Here is a 23694-nt window from a genome sequence, read left to right as displayed (position 1 = left end):
CCCAAACCCATTGCTGTGGAGTAGATCCTGACTCATAGTGACCCTATAGGACAGAGCAGAACTGTCCCACAGAGTTTCCAAGGAGCGCTTGGTGGATTCGAACTGCCAACCTTTTGATTAGCAGCCGTAACACTTAACAACTGTGCCACGAGGGTTTTAGCATAAGTTGTCTGAAGTCATAAAGAAAAATGCTTTGCAGCTCCATGTGTTTGCCATTGGTGCTGGCAGAAAATAACATAAGGGAGGGCATTTGATGAGGTTTATTTTTCCTTTGCAGAAACAGCGGGAACATGAAGTCACCACTCTGGGTGTTTATTATGTATCTGCTGTGGTTGAAAGATTGTCATTGTGCACCTACTTGGAAGGACAAAACTGCTATCGGTGGAAACCAGAAGAGTATGTTTGCTTTCTTTATCTGGGCTGTGTCCTGTTTGTATGCTCTGTTGGCATTTACAGTGATTTACGGTTGAGAGAGAAGTGTGTTCATGACAGCCCTTGAATTTCACGGCAAAATGTTCTCTAGGCACTTAAACCAAGTATACGTGACGCCAAACATCTGCGTAAAAATAGAAAATTCCAATCAAATATCTGAGAACCTTCACATATCCAGATGTTTGCTATCATGCAGATAAAACCTGCCAACTTTTTGACTGCTTTTTTTTTTTTGGTATCATCCAGATGTTTGGTTTCGTCTAAGCACTATTGTAATGAACAGTGAAATACTTTTCTAACATTTAGAAAATGTAAACAATTAAAGTAATCTGTGCAATTATTCTTAAATAGTGAAAGAATGGATTATAATTACATTAAATCTGGTTGCTCTGTGATCATTAACTGGTGACCTTTGCTTGATGACATATATACTTTGGGTACTAAACACTTAAAAATAAATGAGCTAAAATGTAGCTGGCTGTTGTTTGCCATTGAGTCGATCCCAGCTCATGACGAGACCCCATGTGTGCAGAGTAGAATGGCTGTGTAGGGCTTTCAAGACTTTTGGAAGTAGATCATCAGGCCTGTCTTCTGAGGCACCTCTAGGTGGATTCAAATTGCCAAACTTTTGGTTAGCAGCCAAGTGCTTAGCCATTTGCGCAACCCAGTGACCCCTTGTAGCTGATAGTTGTTGTTCGGTGCTGTCGAGTTGATTCCGTCTCATAGATACCCCATGTGACAGAGTAGAACTGTCCCATAGGATTTTCTTGGTTGTATTCTTTATGGAAGCAGATTGTCAGGTCTTTCTCCCATGGAGCCACTGGGTGGGTTCAAACCTCCAACCTTTCGGTTAACAGCTGAGCACTTAACTGTTTGTGCCACCAGGGCTCCTTTGCAGGTGATTGTTGTTAAGTGCCATCGAGTTGGTTCAGACTCATAGCGACCCTACAGCACAGAGCAGAAACTGCCCCGTAAGATTTCCAAGGAGCAGCTGGTGGATTCAAACTGCTGACCTTTTGGTTAGCAGCTGTAGCTCTTAACCACTGTGCCAATTTATTTATTTAACCAAATAAATAAATAAACCAAACCCATTGCCATCAAGTCGATTCCGACTCATAGTGACCGTATATGACAGAATAGAATTGCACCATACGGTTTCCAAGGAGCACCTGGTGGATTTGAACTGCCAACCTTTTGGTAAGCAGCCATAGCTCCTAACCATTATACCCCCAGGGTTTCCAGGAGCTGGTTAGGAATGTGTAATTAAATTTGGAGGCAAAAATAAGCTCCTTAGAAAGCCACATCAGCTATTGTGAGGAGAGCACGACAATGAGTTCATTCCCACTAAATGCTTATTGGAGACCGTGGGTGGTGCAAATGGCAAAGCACTGGACTACTAACAGAAAAGCTGGTGATTCAAACCCACCCAGAGGCACTGTGGAAGTAAGGCCTGGCGGTCTGCTTCCAAAAGATCACAGCCTGCATACAGGGAGTTGCCATGAGCTGGAATTGACAGCAGCTAACGACAACAGCAACAAATGCTTATTGAAATCCCTGGGTGGTGTGAACGGTTAATGCTTTCAGCTGCCAGCTGAAAGGATGAAGGTTTGAGTCCAGCCAGAAGCTCCTTGGAAAAAAGGCCTGGCAACCTACTTTCAAAAAATCAGCCATTGAAAACCCTACGAAGCACAGTTCTACTCTGAAACCCATGGGGTCGCCATGAGTTGGGGCCTACTCCGTAGTAACTGGTTTAAAGGCTTAGGAGAGGTGCATATGAGATGTCTGACAGGTTATTAAGGAATCCTGCGTTGTCTGAGGATACTTTTTGAGTTTAATGCCTCCTTGGAAGGTAACTGAAGCTAAAAGCAAGGGTAATTTTTCACCGTTTAGGGTCCCCAATTGAGCATATAATATAAATGTTTCTGAAGGAAATTCTAAATTATCTCTAATATAAACACATTTTGAGTCTTAAGTGAAAGAAAAAAAAAATAGATAAATTAAAACAGGCCCTAAGGAAAATGACAAGAATGAGGTTGAATTAACTCTGCCTTGTTCCGGGGCTCAGAACTGAGAAACAGAAGGCCCCATCCATATGACAGCTGGACCCATGTGGCAGTTAACAGGCAATTCATTATCAGAGTTTGATGCCATAAAAGAACAATTAAGCCTCTATTTAGGGGACATGAAAAATTGGTGAACTCTTTGCTTTGTAATCTGATCAGCTATCAAAGACAAAACTGCAACATGTATTTTAGGTTTTTCTGAGTCCGGGGAGATGGAGGTAGATGAAGAGGTGAAGGCTTTGATTGGTATGAAGCAGATGAAAATCATGATGGAAAGAAGAGAGGAAGAATATACGAAGCTAACGGAAACTCTGAAGAAATGCAGAGCAGAAAAACAGGTACCGCTATTGCATATTTTATCTCTTCCTAAACATATGTGGGCCAAATATTGCACTTGTTAGCGCAATCGATGAATTACTTATTTTCCCAGATAATAATTTTTCTGGACAGCAACCTTTATTGGAGGAAAAGTTTGAAGAAAATTTCAAATGTCCTCAAAGAATATATTCCTTGTAGAACCAGGTTCCGTAGGGTCTGGACTGGACCCAAAATCCAGGAAATTGGGGGTTCATCTCTGGGGAGTGCTGCTTTCTCAAAATGCTTCATTATACTTAGTCTCCTCTGAGTTAAGATATTGAGGCAAAAGTGTTTGGGGAAGATGTGGCTAGCTCAGTGATCTCCAAAGTTTTTTGATCTCACATCCCTATTACTAAAAAAATCATTAGCAATCACTCCTAAATATATGCATATTAATTTATTTATCGATTATTATATGAATTGCTATCATTATCATTAGGATAGCTATAAATTCCTATTTCAAATAATCTTCTAGATATTTTGAAATTTTTAGCCAACTTTTGCCAGATCTGATTAGATCATCATGTTTTTACTTTGTCCTGTGGCCAGTAAAGAGCTCATCAGGAAGATGTGTCAGCTGCTGTTTGCTTTCTGTCCATTTGAACTTAAATTATTTGTATTTTTTAAATCTGACAGGGTTTTTGCAAGAACTTTTTAAGCCTCCTGTCTATTTTGTGATGGTTAGCGTGGTAAAAGAGGGCTGTGGCGATTCAGTGGTAGAATCCTTATCTCCCATGCAGAAGACCCAGGTTTGATTCCCGGCCAATGTGCCTCATGCGTAGCCACCACCTGTCTGTCAGCGGAGGCTTGCGTGTTGCTCTGATGATGAACAGGTTTCAGCGGAGCTTCCAGACTAAGATGGAGTAGAAAGAAAAGCCTAACAATCTACTTCCAAAAAATCAGCCACTGAAAACCTTGTGGAGCACAGTTCTATTCTGACACAGATGGGGTTGCCATGAGTCAGGGGCCGACTTGATGGCAGCTAATGACAATAACAGTTTAGTGAAAACCGGATACTAAATTTCATCGAATCCACCTGAGTCCCCTTAGCCTGCAGTTGACTGCAATCACTGCAAGGGAACAAAGACCGCCAGTGCTTCTGGGATGTGGAGGGCCTGCTCTTCCCCAGGGTTCATGTGGACAGTTGGCCACATGCAACTGTCTGGCATAAACACCTCAAGAGAGCACCAGTATTTTAAGTAATACAGTAGCCTCATCTATTTTTTAATTTAAAAAAAACACGAGGAGAAGCTCTAATACTCCCTTCAAAAAAAAAAAATTTTTTTTATGCCCCAGGGTGTGCACCCCAGTTGAGGGTTACTGTGCTCTAAAAAGCTGCTTGAATTCTCCTCCCTTCAGAGCATCGTGGTCTTTGGGAATCCATGAAGCGTTGGGGTGGGACTGTCTGACAGGCTGACCCAAGCTGCATGCTGGCGTGTCAGCAAGCAGACTGGCTGAGGTTGCTGCCACTGTCACACCTACCACCCTGAGGTCAGGCAGGGCTCCTGGTGAGGAAAGGAGGTTGCCTGACCAGCAGTTGCAAGCCCTTCTCCTTTTCGCCTTCCCTAAAGTTACTTTAAGCCTAGAATAAAGGACAGTTTAGATAAATGATAAACTGGCAAATGTGGTGCTGGTGCCCCCAGTCTTCCAACACTGAGCAAGCCGTCTTCAGGTGACCCTGTGTCATCACCTCCTTCCGTTTAATATTTAGTGAGAGCCTCTGAAACTTACTCTTCATGAAGTGGAAACCCTAGAGCAGCTTGAAGAGTTTCATTTGGTCTTTTGATAAGCTTCCAACTATAGGGACAGAGCTCTAAGCATGAGATCTGTCAAAGCTGGGATATTTAGAGAGAAGTCGAACGACTAATTAGGACATTCCTAAACCAGAGACCTACTTCATCCATAGCAACATTTCAGGACCAAAACTTGGGACCTACATAAGTGGTTTCTGTCTTGCTCCTGGGGAGGAGTGAAAGGAAGTCTGAGAGAGAACAATGAAGTGCTAGGTGCCTGCTTGCTTACCTCACTTCACACAAAAACTGAAGGGGTAGATTCTCTTGCTATTCCTATTTGCTTAAGACTGAGGCTTAGAGATGTTAAATCATTAGCCCAACCGTACATTGTGAGTGTAATTTGGAGTTGGAAACGTTGAGATTTCTGGTTATGGTGACAATGAGCAGAGTATTTACAGTTTGACTGAGAAAATCTGGATGGTATTGGCGAAACAATCTTTCTGGAAAAGATGTAGGATTCCAAAATTGCTCTACAAAGCCCAAAAAGACAAGAAAATCCTGTCTGGGTCAAAGTGTACATGGGGCAGGCTGATGCCTTGCCAACTTTCTCACGCAGGCCACAGCGAATGCCACCTGGCTTAGCACCAGGACCCTGTGCAATGAGGTCAACTGAAAAATCTGAGCGGAGGGAGGAGAAGCGGAGGATTGTCAGTGTGGGGCGATTCTTGGGGCTTAATATGCCTGGAAAGGGTGATTTTTCTTTCTTTTTTGTTAGATGAAAATGCACAATAAATTGGTTTTAAGTACAGAGATTTTTCTTCCTAATGCGATTTTCTTATAAGGGACTCGGATTTAGCCCTGAGGCTATCTTCTTATGGGTGGGTCCATTACGCTCCTTATTCGGGGCAACTGGAGATTCTTTCAGTGCAAAAAGATTAACACATTTGGATGCTAACTAACCCAAAGGTTGGACATTGAAGTCCACCCTGAGGCTACTCTGAAGGAAGGCCTGGCGATCTACTTCCAAAAAAATCAGCCATGGAAAACCCTATGCAGCACAGTTCTACTCTGACACACATGGGGTCACCATTGGTTGGAATCGACTGGACAGCAAATGGTTTCCCCTTAACTACCCTCAGGTAGGGAGAGAGCCTGCCTCTGGACTAGCAGGGAAGCTGGGTGTCTAGGCAGAGGCAGAAAAAGGAGTCTGTTCTGCCCCCGATGGGGCCTGGTAGGGCGGAGGAGAGGGCAGGCTGTGGTTTTCAGAGGAAGGGGTTTGCTTGTGCTGGGCTCCTGACCACCCAGGGCAGCGGTTGGCAAAACAAACACGGCACCACAAGGGGGCGAGCTCGGAATACAGACAAGAAAAATAAAGATGCTAAGAACAAAGCGTCTTTGCGGTTAGAATGTAACTCAGGGTGCTGGAACCACCCAAAACCAAACCCACTGCCGTCGAGTCAATTCCAACTCCTAGAGACCCTATAGGACAGAGCAGATCTGCCCAATAGAGTTTCCAAGGAGCACAGGGCAAATTCAAACTGTCAACCTCTTGGTTAGAGCCTAGCACTTAACTACTATGCCACCAGGGCCCTCCTGCTAGAGTGGATGTGAAAGCAGACAATTAAACAAATGGCAGGCGTTCCCCCAGAGCAGGGACCACGTCTTCACTGAGGATTCACCCACATCTAGAGCAATGCCTGTCACATAGCAAGCGCGCAGTGAACTCTTGTGGAATGAAAAAATGAGCACATGAATAAGATTTGCACATCCGTCAGTGCAGCTAGTCACACAGAGAGCGTTAGAGTAGATCTGTCAGCTACTGAAGGAGAAAGATTGAAGAAAACCTTTAGAATCTGCACAATTTTAAAAAGGGAAATCAACTAAGAGACCCATAGAATCATGAAATAGAAACAGAATGTTTGTTTCTGCTTCGTAATTAGGAGGCCCTGAAACTCATGAATGAAGTTCAAGGACATCTGGAAGAGGAAGACAGGCTATGCCAGCTGTCTTTGACAGATTCATGGGATGAGTGCAAGTCTTGCCTGGGAAGTAACTGCATGAGATATTATACAACCTGCCCACCTATTTGGTCCTCGGCAAAAAATACAGTAAGAGAGAAATAGAGCTCCAAATTTCTGAGTTCTTAAGGAACCTCACTCAGTTTATGTATTTGTTGTTCGTTTATATTAATATTTGGAATAAAGATGCCTGGTTTGATATTGGCCTTTTGCAATCTAGAATTTAATATTCATACTATTACCTTTGTATACACAATGTGCAAGTTAGAACACCCATTCAGTGTTTATCCTTCCTTTTAATGACACTCCATGTATTTTTCTGAGAAATACCCTGAGTTTTTTGCCTTACATTTGTTATTTGTAAACACACTCCCACAAGATTGTAAGCTCTGAGAGCAGGGACCACATTTTATTTGTCTTTGAGCAATAAAAGTGTTCAATAAATGTTTCTTAAATTGCATTCTGTTGTTGTTAGGTACTGTTGGGTCGATTCCGACTCCTAGCAACCCTACAGGACAAAGTAGAACTACCCTATAGGGTTTTCAAGGAGTGGCTGGTGAATTTGAACTGCCTACTTTTTGGTCAGCAGTGGAGCTCTTAATCAGTATGCCACGAGGGCTGAATAATAGTACTATAGTCTCTGATTTCAACCTGCTTTAATATTTTTCCCTGGAGCGCAAACATTTGAAGGCGTTCTCTGCCTCCTTTATCTCTCCTTCAGTGCATTTGACATCTTATATGCCGTACATGTGTACGTACACACATCACCTTGAACCCTATGCATCTATGTAATATAGGACTAGCCTGGCTTCTTTTTTGCCCCCTTCTAGCTAGCTGAATAAGGAATCACAAAGGGTGGTGACCTGCACAGGCTGAGCTCTGCTCCATAAACGACTCCTATGCTATTGGCCTGGATTTCCCTTCCCCTTCAAGAAGTGAGCTGAATATGCAACTGAGTGAAATTTCACTCTCCATGTCAGAGCATGCACTGATTAGAGTATGCTCCTGGCTTACAAAGCCAAGTCCAATTACAAAGGAAGCGACCCACAGGATAATTAATATGCCAAGTTAATTTGCTTCCACTGATAATTACATCTGCTCTATTTTTATAGCCCTTTCTCACTCTCTAATACACCAGGATATGGTGGAATACCACTGGCTGGAAGTCAGGAGATTTGGGGGCCATTCCTAGCTGTGCCAAATTGTGTGACTGATTTTATGAACATTCCTTAGGATTTTAAAGTTTTGTTTTTGCGGACAAGGGCAAGTAAACAGAAGGTGGCAGAGGGAGAGGTACTCAATTCTCCCAGATCTTTTTTTGTGTGTGTGTGTGCTTTAAGTGTACGTTTACAGATCAGGTCAGTCTCTCACTCAAAAACTTATATACACCTTGCTACATGCTCCCAGTTGCTCTCCCCAGAATGATACAGCCCGCTCCCTCCCTCCACTCCCTCTTTTCGTGTCCATTCTGCCAGCTTCTAACCCCTTCTACCCTCTCATCTCCCCTCCAGGCAAGAGATGCCAACATAGTCTCAAGTGCCCACCTGATCCAAAAAGCCCACTCCTCACCAGCATCCCTCTCCAACCCACCACCCAGTACAATCTCAGTCTGAAGAGTTGGCTTTGGGAATGGTTCCTGTCCTGGGCCAACAGAAGGTCTGGGGGCCATGACCACTGGGGTCCTTTTGGTCTCAGTCAGACCATTAAGTCTGGTCTTTTTATGAGAATTTGGGGTCTGCATCCCACTGTTCTCCTGCTCCCTCAGGGGTTCTCTGTTGTGTTCCCCTTTCAGGGCAGTCATCGGTTGTGGCTGGGCACCATCTAGTTCTTCTGGTCTCAGGCTTATGTAGTCTCTAGTTTATGTGGCCCTTTCTGTCTCCTGGGCTTGTAATTACCTTGTGTCCTTGGTGTTCTTCATTCTTCTTTGGTCCAGGTGGGTCGTGACCAATTGATGCATCTTAGATGGCCACTTGCTAGCATTTAAGACCCCAGAAGCCACTCTCCGAAGTGGGATGTAGAATGTTTTCTTAATAAATTTTATTATGCCAATTGACTTAGATGTCCCCTGAAACCATGGTCCCCAAACCCCCGCCCCTGCTATGCTGGCCTTCGAAGCATTCAGTTTATTTTGGAAACTTCTTTGCTTTTGATTTAGTCCAGTTGTGCTGACCTCGCCTGTATTGTGTGTTGTCTTTCCCTTCAACTAAAGTAGTTCTTATTTACTATCTAACTCCTTTCCCACCCTCCCTCCCTCCCCCCTCTTGTAACCATCAAAGAATATTTTCTTCTCTGTTTAAACTATTTCTCAAGTTCTTATAATAGTGGTCTTATACAATATTTGTCCTTTTGCAAGTGACCGATTTCACTCAGCATAATGCCTTCCAGATTCCTCCATATTATGAAATGTTTCACAGATTCATCATGATTCTTTATTGATGCGTAGTATTCCATTCTGTGAATATACTGTAATTTATTTATCCATTCATCTGTCGATGGGAACCTTGGTTGCTTCCATCTTTTTGCTATTGTAAACACTGCTGCAATGAACAAGGGTGTTCATATATCTGTTTGTATAAAGGCTCTTATTTCTCTAGGATATATTCCAAGGAGTGGGATTGCTGGGTCGTATGGTAGTTCTATTTCTAGATTTTTAAGGAAGTGCCAAATTGATTTCCAAAGTGGTTGTACCATTTTACATTCCCACCAGCAGTGTTCCTGTCTCTCCACAGCCTCTCCAACATTTATTATTTTGTGTTTTTTGGGTTAATGCCAGCCTTGTTGGAGTGAGATGGAATCTCATTGTAGTTTTGATTTGCATTTCTCTAATGGCTAATGATTGTGAGCATTTCCTCATCTATCTGTTAGCTACCTGAATGTCTTCTTCAGTGAAGTGTCTGTTTATATCTTTCACCTATTTTTAAATTGGGTTATTTGTCTTTTTATAGTTGAGTTTTTGCAGTATCATGTAGATTTTAGAGATCAGGGCTGATTGGAAATGTCAGAGCTAAAAACTTTTTCCTCTTTTGGTGAAGTCTTTGTATGAGCATAGGTGTTTGATTTTTAGGAGCTCCCGGTTATCTAGTTTTTCTTCTGCATTGTTAGTAATGTTTTGTATATTGCTTATGCCATGTATTGGGGCTGCTAATGTTGTCCCTATTTTTTCTTCCATGATCTTTATCGTTTTAGATTTTATATTTAGGTCTTTGATCCATTTTGAGCTCATATTTGTGCATGGAGTGAGGTATGGGTCTTGTTTCATTTTTTTGCAGATGGATATCCAATTATGCCAGCACCATTTGTTAAAAAGACTCTCTTTTCCCCATTTAACTGTTTCGGGGCCTTTTTCAAGTATCAACTGCTCATATGTGGATGGATTTATGTCTGGATTCTGAATTCTGTTCCTTTGGTCTATGTATCTGTTGTTCTACAACTACCAGGCTGTTTTGACTACTGTGGCAGTATAATAGGTTCTAAAATCAGGTAGAGTAAGGCCTCCCACCTTGTTCTTCTTTTTCAGTAATGCTTTACTCATCTGGGGCTTCTTGCCCTTCCGTCTGAAGTTGGTGATGTGTTTCTCCATCTCATTAAAAAATGTCTTTGGAATTTGGATCAGAATTGCATTAAATCTATAGATAGCTTTTGGTAGAATAGACATTTTTATAATGTTAAATCTTCCTAACCATGAGCAAGGTATGTTTTTCCACTTAGGTAAGTCTCTTTTGGTTTCTTGCAGAAGTGTTTTGTAGCTTTCTTTGTATAAGTCTTTTACATCTCTGGTAAGATTTATTCCTAAGTTATTTTATCTTTTTGGGGGCTACCGTAAATGGTATTGATTTGGTGGTTTCCTCCTTGATGTTCTTTTTGTTGGTGTAGAGGAATCCAACTGATTTTTGCATGTTTATCTTACATCCCGATACTCTGCTGAACTCTTCTATTAGTTTCAGTAGTTTTCTGGAGGATTCCTTAGGGCTTTCTGTGTATAAGATCTTGTCAGCTGTGAATAGAGATACTTTTACTCCTTCCTTGCCAATCTGGATGCCCTTTATTTCTTTATCTAGCCTAACTGCTCTGGCTAGGACCTCCAGCACAATGTTGAATAAGAGCGGTGATAAAGGGCATCCTTGTCTGGTTCCTGATCTCAGGGGGAATGCTTTCAGGCTCTCTCCATTTAGGACGATGTTGGCTATCAGCTTTGTATAAATGCCCTCTATTATGTTGAGGAATTTTCCTTCTATTCTTCTTTTACTGAGAGTTTTTATCATGAATGGGTGTTGAACTTTGTCAAATGCCTTTTCTGCATCAATTGATAAAATCATGTGATTCTTGCCTTTTGTTTTATTTATATGATGGATTACATTAATTGTTTTTCTAATGCTGAACCATCCATGCATACCTGGTATGAATCCCACTTGGTCAAAGTGAATAATTTTTTTGATATGTTGTTGAATTCTACTGGCTAGAATTTTGTTGAGGACTTTTGCATCTAAATTCATGAGGGAATTTTCTTTTTTTGTGGTGTCTTTACCTGGTTTTGGTATCAGGGATATGGTGGCTTCATAGAATGAGTTTGGGAGCATTCTGTCCTTCTCTATGCTCTGAAATACCTTTAGTAGTAGTGGTGTTAACTCTTCTCTGAAAGTTTGGTAGAACTCTGGAGTGAAGCCCTCTGGGCCAAGGTTTTTTTTTTGTTGGGAGTTTTTTGATCACCTTTTCAATGTCTTCTTTTGTTATGGGTTTATTTAGTTGTTCTACCTCTGTTTCTGTTAGTTTAGGTAGGTGGTGTGTTTCTAGGAATTATCCATTTCTTCTAGGTTTTCAAATTTGTTAGAGTACAATTTTTGATAGTAATCTGATTCTTTTAAATTCAGTTGGGTCTGTTGTAATATCGCTCATTTCTTGTTCGGGTTATTTGCTTCCTCTCCTGTTTTTCTTTGTCAGTTTGGCCAATGACTTATGAATTTTGTTGATTTTTTTCAAAGAACCAGCTTTTGGTCTTATTAATTCCTTCATTGTTTTTGTGTTTTCTATTTCATTTAGTTCTGCTCTAATTTTTATTATTTCTTTTCTTCTGGTGCCTGAGGGTTTCTTTTGTTGCTCTCTTTTTATTTGTTAAAGTTGTAGGGATAATTCTTTGATTTTGGCCCATTCTTGTTTTTGGATGTGTGCATTTATTGATATAAATTGACCTCTGAGCACTGCTTTCACTGTGTCCCAAAGGTTCTGATAGGAAGTGTTTTCATTCTCATTGGATTCTCTGAATTTCTTTATTCCATCCTTAATGTCTTCTATAATCCGGTCTTTTTTGAGCAGGGTATTGTTCAGTTTCCAAGTGTTTGATTTCTTTTCCCTGCTTTTTCTGTTATTGATTTCCACTTTTATGGCCTTATGGTCAAAGAAGATAGTTTGTAATATTTCAATGTTTTGGATTCTGCTACGGCTTGCTTTATGACCTTATATGTAGTCTGTTGTAGAGAATGTTCCATGTGCACTAGAAAAGAAAGTATAGTTGGTTGGTGTTGGGTGGAGTGTTCTGTATATGTCTATGAGGTTAATTTGGTTGATTGTGGTGTTTAGATCTTCCGTGTCTTTATTGAACTTCTTTCTGGATGCCCTGTCCTTCACTGAAAGTGGTGTGTTGAAGTCTCCTACTATTATTGTGGAGCTGTCTATCTCACTTTTCAGTGCTGTTTGAGTTTGTTTTATGTATCTTGCAGCCCTGTTATTGGATGCATAAATATTCAATATCATTATATCTTCTTGGTATATTGTCCCTTTAATCATTATATAGTGCCCTTCCTTATCCTTTTTGATGGATTTAACTTTAAAGTCTATTTTGTCAGAAATTGATATTGCCACGCCTGCTCTTTTATGATTGTTGCTTGGTTGATTTATTTTTTCCCATCCTTTGAGTTTTAGTTTGTTTGTGTCTCTAAGTCTGAGGTGTGTCTCTTGTAGGCAGCATATAGACCAATCGTGTTTTTTAATCCATTCTGCCACTCTCTGTCTCTTTATTGGTGCATTCAGTCCATTTACATTCACCGTAATTATGGATAGGTATGAATTTAGTGCTATCATTTTGATGTCTTTTTTTGTGTGTTGTTGACAGTTTCTTCCCACTTAATTTTATGTGCTGAGTAGATTATCTTTATATACTGTCCTTTCCTCATATTCGTTGCTGTTGATTTTTTTTCTGCTGAGTCTCTATTTTTTTTCTTGTATTTTATTTTGATGCATAGGATAGTTTGTCTCCTTTGTGGTTACCTTATTATTTACCCCTGTTTTTCTAAATTGAAACCTAACTTTTATTTCTTTGTATTGCCTTATCTTCTTCTCCATATGGAAGATCTATGACTACATTTCTTAGTCCCTCTTTATTGTTTTAATATTGTCTTCTTTTACATAATAACATTGCTGCTAACCCTGTTTTGAGCGTTTTTTAAATCTTGATTTTTTTTTTTTTTGACTCCCCTGTCTGGGTTGACTTCTGATTGCTCTGCCCTGTGTTCTGGTCTTGGGTTGATACCTAATATTACTGATTTCCTAACCAAAGAACTCCCTTTAGCATTTCTTGTGTTTTGGGTTTGTTTTTACGAATTCCCTAAACTTCTATTTATCTGGAAATGTCCTAATTTCACCTTCATATTTGAGAGACAGTTTTGCTGGATACATGATTCTTGACTGGCAATTTTTTTCCTTCAATTTTTTATATAAGTCATCTTATTGCCTTCTTTCCTGCATGGTTTCTGCCGAGTAGTTCAAGCTTATTCTTATTGTATCTCCTTTGTAGGTGACTTTTCGTTTATCCCTAGCTGCTCTTAAAATTCTCTTTATCTTTGGTTTTGGCAAGTTTGATTATAATATGTCTTGGTGACTTTCTTATAACATCTACCTTATGTGGAGTTCGATGCACATCTTGGATAGATATCTTCTCATCTTTCATGGTATCAGGGAAGTTTTCTGCCAACAAATCATCAAAAATTCTCTATGTATTTTCTGTTATCCCTCCCTGTTCTGGTACTCCAATCACTTGTAGGTTATTTCTCGTGATAGAGTCCAACATGATTCTTAACATTTCTTCATTTTTTTTTTGTTGTTTTATCTGATTTTTCTTCAAATATATTAGTGCTAAGTGCTTTATCTTCAAGTTCAGAAATCCTGCTTTCCATTTGCTCAAATCTACTTCTCTGACTTTCTATTGAGTTGTCTAATTCTGTAATTTTATTGTTAATCTTCTGAATTTCTGATTGCTGTCTGTCTATGGATTTTTCCAGCTTATTAAATTTTTCATTGTGTTCCTGAATAATCTTTTTAATTTCTTCAATTGTTCTTTCTGTGTGTTCCTTGGCTTGTTCTGCCTATTGCCTCATTTCCTTCCTGATGTCCTGAAGGGTTCTGTATATTAATCTTTTGTATTCTGTCTCTGGTAATTCCAGGAAGGCAATTTCATCCAGAAGATCCCTTGATTCTTTGTTTTGAGAGCTTGTTGAGGTGATCAGGGTCTGCTTCTTTTTGTGACTTGATATTGACTCTTAACTGTGAGCCATCTATAATTATCGTATTAGTTTATTTTATGTTTGCTTACTGTGTCATAGCTTCTTGCTTTGTTTTGTTTTAATATGCCCAAATGGATTGCTTGAATGAGCTAGCTTGATTTTTTCATGTTTGGACCTCTGACGTTGTGTCCCCAGATGGCTAGAGTTGTTATCAGGTATATCAGTCTAGGAGTCCATTCACCTTTCTTGTATGAATTCAGCTCAGGTGCTCAGGTAGCTGATCAGTGAGTGTGTGGTACAGGCTCTGTCCTACAGTTTTAGAGGGGCAGAGGTGATTGGTGTAGGTTCCAGTATCTGGTTGTGGGGGGCGGTCACACTCTGAACAAGGCAAGGGGCTGAGAATTGTCTCCCAGATGTCTCTGAGGAAAGCACGTCCCTGTTCCTTAGAGCATACAGGTGGGTGGGTTCTGCAAACGGACCATGGGCACCCAGTGTTTTTTGTTGTAAGGACTGGAAGGTACCAGTTATTCTTGGACTCCTATCACGGGTGGCTGGGTGACCTGAGTGGAGCTCCCAGTCCTTAGGCCCCTGATATGGGTAGGTGAGGACCCTGTTTAATAGGTAAAGCAATGTCAAACATGAAACACCTACCTTTCTGCCACACAGCTGAAATGGTTGTAGTCTGCCAACAAGGGCCTATTTTCAGTAAATAGGCCTACACAGATACATGTATAGGGGAAAGTTACTCGAAGGCCAACGGACCCTTTATTCCTGGACAGGAACTGCTTCTGTCCTGAGCTCCCCTGGTTAGTGGAGCTGGCAAATTATCTTTCCCCCCAGTTGCAAATTTATTCCTTCTCCAAGGCCAGGAGGATGGCTCTAGGTGCTCAACAGGCCTATCTCAGGCCCAGGGAACTCAGCTGCTAAAGCTGGCTTGGGAGCATGGGGGCATGGTAAAATATACGCAAGTACTTAGCTTTTGATGAGAGTGCCATTCTTCTCTGGTTCCAGAGGTGTGAATAGTCTGTTTGGCTGGCTGCTTCTCCCTGAGGAAACTGCAGTGAAACACTAGTACCAGCCTGCTGCTGCCATTCCCGGGAATGGTGTCTGAGGGATCTCAGTGATTCAGGTCTGGTAACTCCTCTCCACTCCTGAACTGTCTCTTCCTCCCCCACCCCTCAGTTCATTTTCTAAGCTTGCCTTTCATGTTGAGCGCTCCAAGCTTGTCATAAATATACTCATTTCACTTCTTTTTTCAGGTCTTTGCTGTAAAGAGGGGTGCTGGGAGTGCCTGTCTATTCCGCCATCTTGGTTCCATCTCCCCAGATCGTTTTTTTGAGAACAGCACAGACCTCTAGGAATTCCTGAAGAATTCTCTGACCTGCACTGGGATGCTGTGGCACTGATGCTCTACAGTTGGATGTTGTAGAACACTCAGCATAGCCACATCACTGATGCTTGCAGGCAACTGTTCTGCCTAGACTCAGGGGGACATAGCTGAGTTAGAGCATGGTGTAACTGCCAGTCAGAGCTTCATTCTTTTGACTGCAGCTGAGGAGGGCTGTGATCACTGTTAACATGTACCATTCCTAAAATGGGTAACCTGTTAAAGCTATAGATCAGTGTAAATGTATCCATCTTTCCCTTTTCTGAGACTAATTTATGAAGAGAAAAAAGAGAGTATGAAGATGCTAATGACATTCTACTAAAGGAAAAAGAACTGACAGAGGTGAAAAACAAGAGTCTTCATCACAGTTTTGGGGTACCCTCCACAGTGTCCTGTAGGCCAAGGCATGCCAACTGCCACCAACATGTTAGGCTCTGGCTCATCAATAATCCTGAAAAACTGGCCTTTTTAGGCCATCAGTGTGCAAATGTAAACAAGGAGAAATCTCAGATCCTATTTCCATAGTCAAAATCAAAGCCAGGTATAAGTGTATTGGTAAGTGATTTTAAATTAATCACTTTTTCTTCACTGGCCCAGAATTGTTCTTAATTTAGAATGACTACTGTAAATTGGCTTTAAAATTTGTGATTAAAAAATGGCCCAGAGAGAAAATTAACTTCTTCCATTTCTGCAGATTGAGCATTTTTTCACGGCAGTATATCAGTTTTTCTTTCCTTTCCATGAGGATAACAAAAGCGATCTCCCCATCAGTAAAAACCTCGTTGAGGAAGAAGTAGAAGTGGCCCAAATAGAGGATGTGTTCAGCCAGTTGACTGTGGACGTGGGATCTCTATTTAGCAGAAGTTGTAACGTCTTCACACAGATGCAGCAAGAATTTGACCAGGCTTTTCAATCATATTTCACATCAGATACAGACTTAGTTGAGCCTGAATTTTTTCCAGCTTTATCCAAAAGACCAATGAAGAAAGCAGATCTTTTGCAGAGTTGGTACATTCCCAACTTCTTTCAGCTGTTTCGTAATTTCAGTCTCTCAGTTTATGAAACTGTCCATGAAACCATTGCTGGGGCTCTGAATGTGATGGAGGACTTACCAAAACAAAACCAAGGCAATATTAAGAGATGATTTTGACTTAGAAGTCTATACTAAACTCAAGTTTTGTTTAGCTTAGAAAACGGTAGATGTTTCTGAGTTATCGTACCTTATTTCTTAGACTGACAATTTAAGGTTAATTAAGGTTTCAGAGCCTCTTCAAAGAAGCTTTAAGTCTGCCAAACACTGCGCCTCTTCCATCATTGTTGGGAGCTCTGTAGTCTTGTTTTCTCTTCTAAGAGCAAATTTTCAAAGCTGAAAAAAGAAAATGAAAACAGCAATTGCCTCCTTTGTTTAAGCTGACGTGTAGGAGCTCAGCTGTATTCTGCTAGAACACAATGGAATTCCTTTAAAATCGGTTTAGGACCTTCACCTCCCAGGTTATGAAGAAGCCTTGTCTTATGTGTTCAGTTGCTGTGGAGTTGAGTCTGACTCATGGCAACCCCATGTGTGTCAGAGTAGAACTGAGCCCATAGGTGTTTCAACAGCAGATTATCATAAGTAGGTTGCCAGACCTTTCTTCCAAGGTGCTTCTGTGTGAACTCAAACCTCCTACCTTTATGTGAGCAGCCAAGGCTTACATATAAGTCCAGTCTTACATATAACCAGGTCAAGTTTAGTGTCCTTCACCACCTCCTCTGAATCAACACTGTAATTCCTTAAGTCATGAAAATTTATGCCCCAAATCGTAGAAGATGCTCATAGACAAACCCCAAATTACAGAAATAGGAAGGGCATAAGAATTGCCTTCTACCAATACCGATCGTGCCTTACAATATTCCATGTTAGAAAAACAGTGCTGCTTTATGTTTTAAGGCAGAAGCATGTAAGAAGTTACTTTCTTCAGGCTTCTATGGAGTGGCTAGGACACAGGGTTTCAGAAGTGAGAGCTGTTGTGTGGGCCAGCTATGGACCTGCATTTCCTTGGGCTTCTCTCTTATTGACTAGCAGCCTGATTAAAAGGCTGTTCCCCTCTGAGCTGAAAAGTAAAATGGACCCCTTCTAACTGTTTTCCAATTATATCAGCTTCACTGGCAACTTCTGAATTAAATTTGCAAAATGACCATGACATTGCATAACTGGCCTCTATAGAGGAGGGGCTGCTCTCACAAGCATCTGAAACTGCAGCCAGGAAACAATGCATTGCGTCTTTCCCGTCCCATTGTTACAGAAAACAAGTGTTGTTCCTGGAATGCTGTTGGGTTCTATTGCAGGGTCTTTCTTATAAGTCAGGTCTTTTGTCTGGTATTCAGTTCCGAGGTTCCAAATTCACCATGTATTTAAGAAACGCATCAGGGCAGTAGACACATATTATCAATGTTAAGGTAATATAGAATAATTTTTGCCTGACCTTTTAAATAGGTATCAATTGTCTTGTAATAATATTCAGAATGTGTTCATTAGAACAAAATGGTGCCCCCCTCCTTATCATTTCTCACGTTGTATAGCAATCCTACATATGGGGTATATTCAATTGTGCACAGTATTGGGAATGATTTATACACATTGAAATCTAAGTAATTTCTCAACCACTGAAGCTCTCTCCTACCCCACCCCAGTCTGCCTCAGGTTCCCCCTCATTCCCACACCTCAGGGCTAGCTCCTACTCTCAGTGGGCTCATGTACCTCCTTCCCACCCCACCACACCCCTTCCACCTCAGTTGATAACCTGGATATCCAGAGTTCCCTGTAAATGCAAAAATTAAAAAATAACAAACACTAAAGCCTACGTCAGGGAGCTGTAGGTTATTTGCATGTGGCTTCCATCACTTTTCTGAACAGGTGGCTGGTGAGAAACGAGACTATTTGCCTAGAAAATCTACCTAATGAGTAGATGTTTTCAGCTTTGCCTCTTGTTGAGACAGAATAATGGCTCCCCAAAGACATCCCGCATCCTAATCCTCAGAATCTGTGACTATGGTTGGTTACATGCCAAGGAGGAATTAAGGTTGCTAAGTAGTTGACCTTAAAATAGGAAGATTATTCTGAGTTATCTGGGTGAGCCCAAACCTGTTGCTGCTGAGTCAATTCTGACTCATAGTGACTCAGGACAGAGTAGAACTGCCCTATAGGGTTCCAAGGAGTGGCTAGTGGATTTGAACTGCCGATCTTTTTGGTTAGCAGCTGAACGCTTAACTGATGTTCCACCAGGGTACTCACAAGGTCGTTAAAAGCAGACAATGAAGGCAGAAAAGAACCAGTAGGGATGGCAGCATAAGGATTTGCCCTAATTTGCTGGCTTCAAAGATGGAGGAAGGGGGCCCTGAGCTAAGGAAAGTGGATGGCCTCTAGAAGCTGGAAAAGATTCCTGTAAAGCCTCCAGAAGGAACCAGCCCTGCCAACACTCCATTCAACCAGTGAAACCCATTTCAGGCTTCTGACCTACAGAACTATAAGATGATAACTTTGCGTTGTTTTAAGCCACTAAATCACTAAATCTGTGGTAATTTGTTACAGCAGCAATCGGAAAATAATGCATCCTTCTTGTCAAATACAATGGTCAACATTTACTGAGTGCATACTGTATGTTTGGCAAACTTATTTGTCATTGCTGTCCCAAGAGCCAAAATTAGAAAAATAGCAAAAGCTAAATAATAAAAAATAATAAGCACCGCACCATGAAAAGGAGAAAAATACTAAAAATTGAAAATATCTTGGTACTTAAATATTATTTTTATTTTATTGAATGTTGTTTCATTTTAGTCTCTATATGGAAGAATTTCGTTCCTTCTTTGGTCTTCCTAGACCTCAGTACCTGAATCTGTTGGAAGAGAATAGAATAGCTCTTGCAATCACCCTCAATTGCCTCAGAAATCCCTGGAAAGAATAGATGAGATTGTGTTTAGTAAAACTGTGTGGTGTAGTAGCTTCATACAGCTCTAGGTGCCAGGAGATCTGGGTTATAATCCTGCCTAGAGAGTGTTTATTACCTTAGTTTTCCCATGAATGGAAAACAGAGGCAGGTGGGGAGATTGGGTGACTTATATCTGCGATGGTACTGGAAGTAGCTGCCTAGAAGGGCTCTGAGGCTCTGTTATGATGTGAGGTGATAGATTACTGCCTTGGGGTAGGCTAGGGAGCTGGGATCACATGGGTCTGGAATATGCCATACCTCATCTAGGGACCAGGTACTAATCTAGGTGCTGGGAATAAAACAATGATTATGACACTGCCCCTAACTTCTAAGACGGCAGTCCAGAGAAAGGAAAATAGATCAATGGACATGACTGTTGTTGTTAGCTGTTGTTGAGTCTGTCCTATGCCATCTTCGCAATCATTGATATGTTTGAGTCCATTGTTCCAGCCATTGTATCAACCCATCTCACTGAGAGTTTTCCTTGCCTTCACTGGCCCTCCACTTTACTAAACATAATGTTGTTCTCCTGATGGTGCATCCAAAGTAAGAAAGTCAAAATCTCAGGCAATATTCTATGATCCACAGGGTTTTCAGTGTCTAATTTCGAGACATAGATCACCAGGCCTTTCTCCCCAGTCTGTCTTAGTCTGGAGGCTCTGCTGAAACCTGTCCACCATAGGTGACCCTTCTGGTATTTGAAATACTCGTGGCATAGCTTCCATCATCATAGCAACATGCAAGCCACTACAGTACAACAAATTGACAGATGGGCAGTGGTACATGACCATATGGTAAGTGAAATGACAGAGGAAGGTACAGAAAAATAACAAGACTAAAACAACAAGGCCGAATCCCTTCCCTCAAGGGCTCAGAGTGTAATGGGGATGATAAGAAAATAAACACTCCTTAACACAGGGATAAGTTCTACAGTAGACCTCCTCAAAGGGAGTTCTGCAGGGTGGAGTGAAGGATCCACTAATTCTTCAGAGGAAAGTTCAGGAAGGGAGCTGGGAGAAAATGACTTTCTATTCAGCAAAGGAGATGGTTGCCTTACACACCATAACCAAAACCAAAAACCAAACCCAGTCCCGTCGTGTCGATTCTGACTCATAGCGACCCTATAGAACAGAGTAGAGCTGCCCCATAGAGTTTCCAAGGAGCTTCTGGTGGATTTGAACTGCCAACCCTTTGGTTAGCAGCCATACCACTTAACCACTATGCCAGCAGGGTTTCCTTATACACCATGTGATCGAACAAATGCCTTCATTTTTAAAACAATTGCCTTTACAATTTATCTAAAAAAATTAAATGCTTCTTTTTGAAATGTTGAGGATTTAATATTACAGGAAATTATCACATTATGTATTAATAATAACTTTTTAATAAAGCATAACATTCTATTGGATCGACATTTTTTGTGTGAATTGTTCATTCTTCCGGGGGAAAATAAAAAAGCTTTCTCAGAAGCTGATCTGCTTTAGATGTTTTCCTAAATCTTTGACCCACTGTTCATAGCATTTTATATATATGAAAGATGAAAGACTAGTAATAACATAAATACCTACCACCCAGCTTAAGAAACAGACATTTCCAATATCTTTGGAACTTCAATGTACTTCCCAGTTATAGCTTTAAAAAAGTAATTAGAGTTTTTTTTAATAGAGAGAAGTCCAAAGAAAAAAAGTGGTTCATACTTTCCTATTTAGTTAACCCTATTGACATAAAAAAATAACAAAAATAAGACATACTTTGTTTAAAATAATTCAAATACCCAAAGAAACAAGATAAATGGAAGCCACCCCTTCCCATCCATCTATCCCTCTTCCAGAAATAATTACTATTAGTAATTTCTCATGGTTCCTTCTAGAAAATAAAATTATATGCATCAAAGTATGTGTGTACTAATAGTAAATTTCTAGTGTTGAGATTGCTGGATTAAAAGGTATATGCAATTTTTAATAGATGTCAAATTGTTGGAGCAACTGGTTGCACTGATATGCACTCCTACGTTTGAATACCAGAAAAAAAGTTTTTGCAAGCACAGGTAACACACACAAAAGTGATATTGTATCCACTTCTTTAAAGTGCAAGCCTTAATGACACCAATATGCAAATGTTGTGTTCCCTGCAGATCTCCACCTTGGAGGCTTGATGTCAAAGTTGTTACCTGTGCCCAAGAGAGGGCTGTGTGGACAACTGGGCTGGAATTTGTCGGGATGTTTTAAGTTTCATAAAAGATGCCAAAAATGTCAGGATTACCTGTGGAGAGGTTAAATATTATTTTCTTAGAGTTTTCATAGCATTCTGGCCAGAGGTCAAAAACTCACTTATATAAGCACTGTGCATTCATTTGCTTTCCTTCAAGCGCGTTTATCCATCTGGGGTGCTCCATGTAGGTTTAAAAGCTTTCATTATTCCAAAGTATGGCAACTCGCCTTTTCACTTTCTTCAGTTAATTCTCTTAGGGTTCTTCTGAATTTCTTTCTTTCTTTTATGGTTGAAGGCCAAAAAAAACCTAATATGAACAAAAGAGAAAGATAAAAAGCAAATTAGAAAAACTCATTCTCACTATGAAGAGAGAGAGAAAAAAAAAAACCCCACTAATGAAGCATAACATCCCATTGTGTAAATTAATTCTGAGCCAACTAAGATTTTTTTTCTGAAAGTGGAATTGATTCATTTGAGTTGGTGAATTAACTAATTAGTATTTAAATATGGAAAGTGGCATCTCCTTACTAGCCCCACCCTGCATTTTCCCACCATGACTAGCCTAGAGTGGCTTTTCCCATTCTTACATCAGTGGAGAAAATCTTCTCTCTCCCCCATTCCCTCCCTCCCTGTCTCAGCTCTCTTTCCATCCCCTCACTAAAGTAACTCTGCCCACCTTGCCATGGTCACATCACAAACTTTCTTACAAAAGACAAGAAGAGTTTTTGATTCCCATACTTCTACTTTTGACCTCACTCAAGGCTTGATGAAAGGACATAAATAAAACAGAGCTACCACATGTTATTTCACAAAGCTAGTCGTCAAAAATTTAGAAAAAGATTAAAATTATACAAAGTATTTTCCCTGGCCACAGTGGAACAAGCTAGAAATCAATAATGGAAAAAAAAAAAAACCTGGAAAATATACAAACATACAGAAATTAAACAACACACTATTAAACTATCAATGAGTCAAGGAAGAAATCAAAACAGAAGTTAACAAATTTCCCAAAGTCAAATGAAAATGAAAGCACACCATAGCAAAACCTAGAGGATACAGTGAAGGCAGTACTCAGAAGGAAACTTATAGCAATAAATGCCTACATGAGAAAAGAAGACCTCAAATCTACAGCCTAACTAGACAACTCCAGAAACTGGAAAAAGAAGAGAAAACTAACCCTAAACCTAACAGAAGAAAGGAAATAACAAAGATCAGAGCATAAATAAATAAAATCCAAAATAGAAAAACAATAAGGAGAATCAATAAAACCAAAAGTTGGTTTTTTGAAAGTATCAATAAAATTGACAAACCTTTAGCTTGACTGACAAAGAAAAGATGCAAATAACCGAAATAAAAAATAAAAATAAAAGACATTACAACTTATATATAGAAATAAAGAGAATTATGACAGAATATTATGAACAACTGTAAGGCAACAAATGAGATACCCTAGATGAAATGGGACACAACCTACCCAAACTAGTTCAAGAGGAAATAGAAAGTCTTAAAAGACCTGCAACGAGTGAAGAGATCAAGTCAGTGATCAAAAATTTCCTCAAAAAAAAAAAAAAAGTCCTGGTTGGGATGGCTTCACTGGGGAATTCTGCCAAACATTTAGAGAAGAATTGACAATGACACTGTTTAAATTCCTCCAAAATGTAGAGAAGGAAGGACTACTTCCTAATCAATTCTATGAAGCAAACATATCCCTGATACCAAAACCAGACAAAGACACCACGAGAAGAAAACTACAGGCCAATATCTCTTATGAATACAGGTGCAAAAATCCTCAACCAAATACTAGCAAAACAGAGTCCAACAGCATATTAGGTAAGCCGTACACCATGACCAAGTGGAATTTATTCCAGGAATGTGGGGATGGTTCAACATTAGAAAATCAATCAACTTAATACACCACATCAACAGAACAAAGGAAAATAACCACGTGATCATCTCTAGGGATGCAGAAAAAGAATTTGATAAAGTCCACCACCCTTTCTTGATGAAAACCCTAAAGAAGATTGGAATAGAACGG

At 40.3% G+C, this 23694-nt stretch overlaps 1 protein-coding gene across 1 annotated transcript; it reads left to right on the top strand.

Moving 5' to 3' along the window:
• Window positions 1-284: 284 nt before the first annotated feature.
• On the top strand, window positions 285-21725 carry CLUL1 (clusterin like 1). The gene is made up of 5 exons (XM_049901300.1): window positions 285-396; window positions 2688-2833; window positions 6526-6693; window positions 16178-16610; window positions 21583-21725. The coding sequence occupies exons 1-5, from the start codon at window positions 291-293 to the stop codon at window positions 21723-21725; spliced, it is 996 nt and encodes a 331-aa protein (XP_049757257.1). The 5' UTR covers window positions 285-290.
• The last annotated feature ends 1969 nt before the right edge of the window (window positions 21726-23694 follow it).

The sequence above is a fragment of the Elephas maximus genome, chromosome 11 (genome assembly GCF_024166365.1).
Source record: "Elephas maximus indicus isolate mEleMax1 chromosome 11, mEleMax1 primary haplotype, whole genome shotgun sequence".
Lineage (NCBI taxonomy): Eukaryota > Metazoa > Chordata > Mammalia > Proboscidea > Elephantidae > Elephas > Elephas maximus.
This window is presented reverse-complemented; position numbering and strand designations above follow the sequence as displayed.